We start from the raw sequence: 9,965 nt of genomic DNA on the forward strand, positions 1-9,965 counted from the left end.
TCATGTATTTTATATAAAATTATAAATCTAGTTTTTGGCTGACCATAAGCTCAGTTTCCACAATAAAGTCCTAGAGGTTTACCTGGATTTGCAGTTTCATGCTTTGCCTGCTCATGCCTGAAACAAATCAGGAAAATTTAAGATACTTGATTCTACAAGTACTTGTACAATCACTAATATTTATCTAATGTAACATGGTTTGAGTGTACAGAACACCTGTATTAAAGTAGGTCTGTCTCTCAGGCCCTTGAGGGCCACGGCTGTGCACGGATCAGTGTATCCCCTCATCTAAACCTGAATTCACATAAGTTCAAAGAATTCTGTTAAATAAGGTAGAAAGCTAAACTCAAGACTTGTATCTGGGAACCCTGCAATTAAAGGTAGGCCTTGAAAATGGGTCATACTTAAACCAAAGATACGACATTAGGAACCTTGTAAGATTTTGCCACAGTTTTCAAGTGTCTCCTACGCACTGATGAACATCAACTAAACACATTTAGAAAAGTACAAACATTAGAAAACCGTACATTTAGTATTCATGTGGAAAAACATTGCATGCATTCTGCCAAAGATGACAAATCTGGGTTTAAATAAGCAAAGACAAAACCTGTTTCACATCAAAGCACAAAATTAAACATTTTCCAGGATAGTTCTAATAGAAATGTTCATAGTGGAAAATGTATTTGTTGAGGGGGAAAAATAATATTTATAATGTCTACCTGAAATATTACTATTTGGCAAAAAAGGATTTTGAAGCACAGCTGGTAATACACATTTATTAATAAAACTGTACATACATTTTTTTTCCTAATTCATCTTATATTCCAACAAAGTCGAGATCAAAAAGAAGTGTTTTATGAACACCCCATCTAGCTTACAAATTTGACCTTGCAAAGTCCCAAGACAGTTTCTCAGGCTAGTGTGGCGACTGTCAAATTCTGTCATGTGAATTGAATCTTTTTCAGCTGATGGTGATTAGTGAAGTGTCAGGTTCAGCGAGATAAGAGAGGCAGGTCACTGGAGTTCATGATGAGACTGGAGTCCAGATTTAGACTTTCTGTAAGGAAAAATATATAAAGAGCCAGCTTCCTATTATCTCTGCACAAGTGTGACTGAACAAACACATAAAATGGTATTTAAAACGTAATTTAAAACCTCCAAATACCTTGATCAAAATTGAGCTTTTTTGCTGTGGGGTTGTCACCAAGGCCCTCAATGTCTACAAGATCGCTGTTCACATCTGAGTCGTTTAATGCACTGAGTGTAACATCTGGGGAATAATAATGCTATATATTATCTTAATAGGATTATCATCATAAAATGAAATGACTTGAGAATAGAGTAATTATTCCACAGTGGAAAATCTATAAAACTGCATGTGGAAACTCACCTGCCGTCTTTGACTTCTTAATGCTGGCTGGGCCTGAAGATGCTCTCTGTAATCCTGTTGTTACTACAACCTGAGATGTTGGCATAGCTATAACTGCAGGTGGTGGAGGGGGAGCAACAGCAACTTGAACCTTTTTGGTACTTTTCTTTGGTGAATCAGAAGACAAAGGAACTCCACTGTCTTCATAAAGTTTCCTCTTGACTGTGGTCTTGATCTGTGCCCTAATTAAAAAATAACCAGTTATGCTTTTACGCCTACAAATCAATCTATAAAACTTTTTCCATTAAGTAACTTTTAGAGAATTCAAAACATGGTTAAAAGACCATATCAAGCAAGCCTGTGTTTTTTAGTTTCTCTTGAATTTCCACAAAGAATACCCCAATATCCATAGCACAGATTTAAAAAAATAATAAATTTAGTTAAAAGGCAATCTACATTCACATATAGACTTTTGAATCCCAAAAATGAGCCCCTGCCATATATATATATATATATATATATATATATATATATATACACACAAAACTACAGAATCCATTACATCTGAGATATGAGCCTCAAGACTAACTGAGCCAAGTGTCGATAAGGCCAGCACAGAAAATATGTCAAAGTAGGGAGACCTGATTTCTTACACTGTACGCTTCTTGATGACAGAGCTGAGTGTGTTCAAGTCGTCACCAAAGCGCCTAACAGCCGACCGAAGCATCTCAATTTCAGTATCCGTCCACTTAGCTCTGCAAGGAGACACAGCAACCAAGGCACAGGTCCCATGTTGTGATTTTATTTCACTCTAACTGAAAAGAAAATTTTGTATTTCTCTCTTTCTTCTATTATGCAGAACATGGCTTTAAACCTTAAAGTGAGATGATACAAAGAAATAGTGTGCACAAGTTTCAATTATTTACACAACAAGGATTGGGAATTTTACTTTTATTTGTCTTAGAGAAATTCAAGAGAAAGTAAAAATTGTTCAAAGTTATTTGTTTTAAAAAGCAAATGACTTTTACCATTTACAATTTATTTATTTTTTATTTGCAACAACGTATAACTAATACAAATTAGCAAAGTTGTAAAATATTATTTTAGCATATATTGTTCCAGTATTAAGGAAGCAGGGGTTCATTAGCATGATTTGAACAAGCAGAAACATGACCTGAAACCCTATATGTGGAAATTATGCTTTGAATTGTTTCCACTTTGTCCAGCACTAGAATAAAATAATTACACTATGTCCAAAAGTTTGTAGAAATGTGCTTATCTGATAATTCTTCTGAAAAGAAAGTGTGTTTATAGAACATTTGTTCCCCTGAATCACAGACCACGCCAACTGATCCAAAAAGTTGGATAAACCTCTGTCACTCCAGAGAATGCTACACAGTCCCGTGATAGGAGGCTTTATATCCCTCATATCCAAGCTTGGCATTGGGCACAGTGACCTTAGGCTCAAGCGTGTCCCATTCTGTTGCTGAATGCTGTTACGTGGAGATGAAATGAACTGACCGTCTGTTAGCAATTAGTAAATTCATTAACTGTAAGGAGTGTCTTTAAACTTTTGGACATATAGTGTATGTTCATCGGGTTCCTAGGTCCAACAGTTGCGTTTTCAGCTGGAGGAGGACTGACTCACCCTGCAGGGCTGGAGTCAGACACTGGATGCAGCTGCATTGTGAGTTCTCCCAGCTTAGTAAAGGCAGCTCCTGCTGCAGAAAAGATCTCCCCCACCTAAATATGGACAAGTACATCCTGAGGAATACTACAATTGCAGTATTATACTATGGACTCAGCTGAAGTATAGAAATAAATAGGAGGCTAAACATTAGCCTGCTAGCCAGAACTTGTGTCTAACAAATGCCTAAGTAAACATGCCTGATAAACTCGTATTTATAAGCTAGACATCGAGTTGAATAATAAGTCCACAATGAAGAATAATAGCCACACGATTAACGTTAACGGGGTATCAGCCGTAAAGTGGTTTACATTAATGTTAGCTTTACCTTTGTTGATGCCGAAGTCATTGTTCTTTCTGTCCAATGGAGCGTTATAGTTTAAAGAGCACAGAACGATTACTGTGCTGTCAACAGAATTTTGTAGAACAGATAAACTCGACTAGACGTTTATTAATATGTTACACTTAAAAATCCCACTGTTTTAAACTAAATGAACGACATTAGTGCGCCATGTATGTTCCACAGCGCCCCGCTGGCTCTCATTGGTCCGCTGTCCGCCGCCGTCTGGGATTGGTCAGAACTCAGCAGCCTCGACAACACACGGGCCGCGTTCATCTGCGCAGCGCTCAGTCTGTGGGTGTGTTCATATTTTTCACAGAGATGTACCACTAATAGTGGGCGATGCTAATACACGGCAAAGTCATAATTTCCAGTTGGATCACAGTGTCGTATGATATGTAAGTTAGCGTTAATTAGAGACCTAATTCAGTAAAAATCAAGTGTTTACCTTGTTAACGTGTCTGTGAAGTATAAGAAGTATAAACATGCGGCATGACAGAGCATGTGCGTTTTGAAACTGTTCCAAGGACTCAAATTTGTGCGAATCCAGACTGTCGGGGTTCTTCCATCACAAACCTAAGGAATTAATTGCACCAACTTCTGGGTGGAGGGAAATATTGGGGTGGGGATTACTTGCTTATACATGCATATTTTGCATGTATTGAATGAAGGCAAGTGTGTAAAGTTACATACGTTTTAAGGCATGAGGTTTTTTTTTTCCATCGAAATAACTTCTAAACATATCATTTTGATAAACAGAGGCTCGTGTTTATAGAGATTTAACTGAATGTATGAATGCTTCTGTGTGCCATAATGTGTTTACATTTTTGTGCAATAATCCCATGCAGAAATATGGTTCAGTATATTCCACTGGACTCCATTATATCATGAGATTATACATGACTCACCTCATGTATAATATAAGTCTAAAAAGGGGGTTAAGATACACAAAATACATGTCATCTGCCTGTCACTGTTTATATTAGTTGGATTTGTGTGTTCATCAGCATTTTGTGTAAAACCCATTAATACAAGGGTGCAACACGTAACATTGTCCTCACACAGCTCCAGGGTCCTTGGCTTGAGGGTTTAAATCCTACCCAGGGTCACGGTTTATGAGGTGTTTGGTGTGTCCTCCCTGTGTCTGTGTGAGTTTTGTCCAGGTGCCACTGTTTCCTCATAAATGTGTGTCAGTAAGGGGGGACTGGCTGTGTGATGATGTCCACAGGTGTGAGGGGCACAGTGAGAGTGTGTTCTGCCTTGCATCATGCGATTCCTGGTATGTTCTTTACCGACAATGACTCTGAATAGGATAAAGAGGTTAGTGACCATAAATGAATAAATCCACACTTTGGAAATCACATCAGATTTGCTCATCATATCAGAAAAACTAAACGCTTCACTCAGTAAATTATCAAGCATGAAATACCAAGCACACATTTCACTGCTGCTTAAGTTGCTGTAGCAGCTTTGGAAAGTGACAAAGATAATGTGGTACCCAAGCCTGAGGCTTTGATTCATAATACGAGCAAAACTAAAAATCCAAACTGAAAAATCTTAACACAACTTGAAACACAAAGATTCAGAGGTATAAATGAATCTAGAGTAATTGAAGGAATTATTCACACAATATTTTTTATTAGTAAAAATATTTTAATAAAAAAAAATGATGCCCCAATTTCTGTCCAGGATTACTTATATATGTGCCATAGACTAGTTCAATAAAACAAGCTATTAGTTAGTTAGTGACCTCTGGAGGACGACAAACTACACTGCAGTCCTTCGTACTGCTGCTGTAACCACTTATTCAGTTCTGGGTCACAGTGGGTCAAGCGCGTACAAGGAATCCCTGGGCTCAAGGCAATAAAACATTCTGGACGATAGGGGTGTCACAATACACATAGTAATTTAAATTTTTTCGATACGATACGATACGAGCTTTGAATCTAATACATTAAGATGTTATTTTAATAACCATTCTGAGCCGTTTGTGTTTAGATCTACTGGGGAAACCACGCCATGCTATTGTTTTGGTCAGCCTGTCGGACAATTACAGTAGCTGGATGTGAAATGGCTAGAGGAGAGAGCAAGACTGGGCTGGAACTAGTGTTGCCAACCTTCTCGTAAAATACGGAATCCTCCTGTATTTGGACACTACAAGATGTGTTCCGTTTTGAACCGATACGGGATGCGTGTTGTCGCGTATTTTTGATGTCAGACTGTTATGGCGATATTTTGAGACAGAAACACGCAGTTCCCTCTCAGCCGGAGCGAGGGGCAGATTCTCCACGGTCCCTAAACAGCGAACATGCTTCTCATTGGTCGTCACCTTTTTTTAGCCAATCAGCAGCCAATGAAGTCTCAATCCCACCTACAGGGGGTTGTTTTGCAGCGGCGCTGAGAGCAGCAGGTCAGTGCTGAAAAACGAAATTTAAAGGAGCAATCTGTAGGATATTTACTGTACTTAGTCATAAAATGTCCAGGGTGTGTGATCATAGATTATGAAAACAGTTAAAGCTAAAACACTGCTGCCTCTCACAGCATTGCTAAAGCAGTATATTCTCCTTAAGAAGTGCTCAGTCCGGAGCAGAGCTCCTATGATCCCACCCTCCGAGGTCCTCTCTGTCATCCTGCCCTCCGTCCAATTATTTTACAGTCCACCGTGTGGCCAGTTCTACAAACAGTGTAGACAAGAAGCTAAAGAACAAAGCATCAAAGACTCTTAAACAGACCCATTTAAGGTGGAACTAAATGCTTGAATACAAAAATTGTTAAATTCAAAAAGGTACAAAAGCTATAGCACTAGATTCAGCTCTTAACGTGGAACAGAGAGTTCAACAACCTGGCGAATAACACCAATAAGACTCGTAAACAGACACATGTAAGGTGGAAAGAAAGACTTACTATGAAAATTGCAGATAAGATCTGCCTCTTAAATTTATGGTGGAAGGGAAAATCGATAAGTAACAGAAATATTTAATGTGTATTAATTATATCTATATTTAATGGCAGCTGCATGTTCACTTTTATGCGTAGATAGATGTTGTAATGAAATGATGAACACTTTTCTGTGTAAATATGTTGATTATGTCACGTTCTTAGCTATTACGGCCCAAGTTCTTAAACTCGTCTCTTGCTTGTTCGTTTAATTTCCATCAAACTGGCAACCTGCTTGAGCATCACTTCTGGGGATGAGGCAGACAGCTCTCTCCACTGTTTTGAAACTATTTTAGTTTTGATTTTAAACACTTTCTGTCAATATTATAGATGGCTCTTTAAAGCTCTGTTTCTAGAGAGAACTTATTTTAGCACAATGTCCCCATTTTTTTAAATATATTTTTAGCTTTCTAGGAAGATTTCTAAAACCAGTCATTCTTTTCAGATATACTGTTGTGTTTGTATTGGCCTCTTTGACCTCTACATAAAAAATAAATGGGAAATTAAAAACATGTTCTTTCTCTATGTTGTAACAAAACTGTATCGTATCATGGAGCAAAAACAGCAATGTGTATTGTATTGTGAAATTTGAGTATCGTTGCACCCCTACTGGACAAAGCACCAGTCAATCACAGGGCATCACACACTTGCACCTATGGATACTGTTGTATGGCCAATCCACCAACTTTTTTTTGTACTGTGGCAGGAACCTGGAGCACCTAAAAGAAACTCAAAGGAATTCTCCGGTTGTATTTTTATTTATTTATTTTCATGTGAAAAATTACATATTTCCAACCCACAAAGGGGGCATTAGACAAAAATATTATCTCATCCTTTTTATTTATTTATTTTTTCGTATAAAATCTATGTTAAGGTTAAAATTTTAAAAGGCTAAAAGTAAAACCTAAGTCAAATTTTGCACTTTTAAAGTCACACATTGCTGTTTATCTTAATCGGGGCATAGTGGTGCAGCAGTCCCTCCTGTTCTCCCAGTGATTCCAGGTAGGCTCCGGTCCCGCCACAACCAAGATATCAGTAAGCAGTTACAGACAACGAATGAATGAATTTTACCTTAATGATACTAAAGGAACGATTGGTGATTTTTAATGATAATAAACTATAAAATTGATTTAAGAAACATATAATGCATTATTATTATTATTTTTAAAAGTTTCTAAAAAGTGTATATTTCTGGAAAGACAAATAATCATCCAGTATCAAAATGTATGTACTGTATTATACCTTGAATATCTCTTGTGCTTTGAATTTGCTTGGACTTGCTTGAAAAATGCAGGAGAGGTGTTGGCTAAGAGATATGGCACCATCTCCTGGAAGGTCTGTGGGGTGGTTTATTATTTGGTGAGCAAAGGCATAAAGATTGTTTGCAGGGTATTTATTATTATGCTACAGTTTTTGTAAACAGGGTTAGAAAATAAACACTGGACTATTTATGTTTTTCCCATGCACAAATGGAATGTGTAGCAAACAATTACCGTTAGTAAAGTACTTATGTCTTTTGGCAATATTACCTTTAAAGGGCCAATAAGTTATTTGCCACCAGAGAATTAAACATAGTTAAGAATGTGATTGTGATTATTTCTTGTTTCTTTACTTGTTTTTATATGAAGATAAAAAAATGTTTTGTAGTCTCAGAATTAACCATTCTGTGCTTTATAAATCAGGACTCCTAGATGGGAGCAGCCAAGTTCGTTCACTAGTATACAGTACAAAGTGAAATAAAAACAATGTTGCTCCAGGACCAAGGTTACTACATAAAATTACTCACACAAGTCTACATAATGTGGAAGAGTGCAAAGATGTGCAAGAAACCAAAGACCCGAGGGGCTGGGATTTACACTTGGGGTGATATAGGTGAAATACAGTACAGTATAGTATATTGATGATAGAGATATAATCATTATACTTTGGTGGAAACCTAGTAGACTTATTTGCAGCAGAAGGAGAGCAGTTATTGTCCATTTTAGCAGTCCTTCATTCAGCAGCATATTATGTTTCAAATAAATAAATGAGAAAAGAATGTGTCGTCTGACTATTCATGTTGCGGGGTTGAACCTGTTACATACATTGTTAGGACTTCTTGTTTTTATGGGGACACAAACCATGTCCCTATGATGTGTGTTCGTTTGTTTGTTCAGTCACTCGATGTGAGGACCTGAATGCTGTGGTACCATTTCACAGACAGTAGGAGTGTGAAGAGTGTGTGTGAGGGGTATGTGTCACTGTCCACATTGCTGGATTGCTTTGTGGATGCAGTGTGTAGTGTAAATGGCAGTGATGGAGGGGAGAGGGACACATGATCTTCTCAGCTTGTCTCGCTGTCTGCTGCAGTGTCTTGCAACTCGAACCGGTGCAATTCCCAAACCAAGCAGTGATGCAGCTGCTATGGATGCTGTCTATGATATAATATTGTGAGGATGGGTAATGGGAGATGTGCTTTCCTCAGCCTTTGCAGAATGTAGAGTTGCTGCTGGGCTTTCTCGGTTATGGAGCTAGTGTTGAGGGACAAGGGAAGATTCTCTGTCAGGTGAACCCCAAGGAATTTGGTGCCATGTTTAAAGTAGGTTAGTACAGAATCACTGCATAAAATGACTGTTAAAATATTGGGACAACATGTAGTAAAATAAATACAGGAGAGGAGGGAAAACATATTGGTACCAATTCTAAAATGGCACTTGTAAATCTATATCCAGTGCAGGTGTGTTCAACCAAATGTAAACTGTAAGATATTACTCATATTCATTGACTTAAATAACTGATTGCCTCAGGAAAAGTCATTTCTCTGAGACATCCCATTATTAGCCTCCATCTCCAGATAGCTGCAGTGCTTTGGCAGAGTTTGACACTGTAATTAATTACTGAGAGGGGATATTTCACTCATCATTGCTTGTCTTTTTTATTGAAATAATTGTAAATCTTCCTTATTTTTTCTGTTTGGAACAAGTCAAATGAACTGATTCATTTTATTCAGTGAAGCAGCCCACACATCACTGATTTGTTAATGGACTCATTAAGACAGGCTTTTTGTAGCAATGGGATTGTTAGTTACTTTCCTTCAACTGGTTCAGTTCACACTATCAAGGAGAAACAGCAGCTGGCTTCACAGTTACAATTAGGTGGCATTCATCTGCGTTGTCTATTTTAGTGGTCCCCAAAGAGCACATGGCCAGTGTTGATCTAAACTTGCCTTCTGAAGGGACAGTATCATGAGTAAAAGAAAAGTATTCCTATGGGGGAAAATGTGTTTTGGGGTTTTATTTTCCTTAAAAACCTTCATATATATTTTCTGCAAAATATATGCTTAAAGCAATAGCCCTATCCCAAAATATCCCAAATTATTGCTCCTGTCATGTACTTTTAAGTAGATTTAGAACAGGGGTCAGGAATAGGTGGTCTGTGGTCCAGGTCCAGATCCAGATAGGATAGCGTCTGGGTCCGGACCTGGACCACAGACCACCTATTCCTGACCCCTGTTCTAAACTTACTTAAAAGTACATGACAGGAGCAATAATTTGGGATACTGTAACTGATAAACTGTTAAGAGCTGTTTAATTTTGAGTGTTTGTTTTAAATGGTGTGACTGTTTTAATCATTACAGTTAAGGAAACTCACAG

General features: G+C 37.8%; 1 protein-coding gene across 2 annotated transcripts; it reads right to left on the reverse strand.

Moving 5' to 3' along the window:
- Nucleotides 1-572: 572 nt before the first annotated feature.
- On the reverse strand, nt 573-3,661 carry zgc:92664 (uncharacterized protein LOC436695 homolog). 2 transcript variants are annotated; one of them, XM_066681844.1, is made up of 6 exons: nt 3,385-3,661; nt 3,018-3,112; nt 2,023-2,124; nt 1,391-1,611; nt 1,166-1,270; nt 573-1,057 (listed from the first exon to the last, which is right to left on the reverse strand). In XM_066681844.1, the coding sequence occupies exons 1-6, from the start codon at nt 3,403-3,405 to the stop codon at nt 993-995; spliced, it is 609 nt and encodes a 202-aa protein (XP_066537941.1). In that variant the 5' UTR covers nt 3,406-3,661; the 3' UTR covers nt 573-992. The 2 variants fall into 2 exon arrangements, with proteins under 2 accessions (XP_066537941.1, XP_066537942.1); XM_066681845.1 differs by lacking the exon at nt 2,023-2,124 and having other exon boundaries at nt 575-1,057.
- Between the last annotated feature and the right edge of the window lie 6,304 nt (nt 3,662-9,965).

The sequence above is a fragment of the Hoplias malabaricus genome, chromosome 9 (assembly GCF_029633855.1).
Source record: "Hoplias malabaricus isolate fHopMal1 chromosome 9, fHopMal1.hap1, whole genome shotgun sequence".
Taxonomy (NCBI): Eukaryota; Metazoa; Chordata; class Actinopteri; order Characiformes; family Erythrinidae; genus Hoplias; species Hoplias malabaricus.

Coding starts and splice junctions, on each gene's coding strand:
- zgc:92664 (XM_066681844.1), bottom strand. CDS start 3,405: ATGACTTCGGCATCAACAAAG. Junction 2,125..3,017: donor TCTGACTCCAGCCCTGCAGG/GTGAGTCAGTCC, acceptor GTCTCCTTGCAG/AGCTAAGTGGACGGATACTG. Junction 1,271..1,390: donor TAAGAAGTCAAAGACGGCAG/GTGAGTTTCCAC, acceptor ATTATTCCCCAG/ATGTTACACTCAGTGCATTA.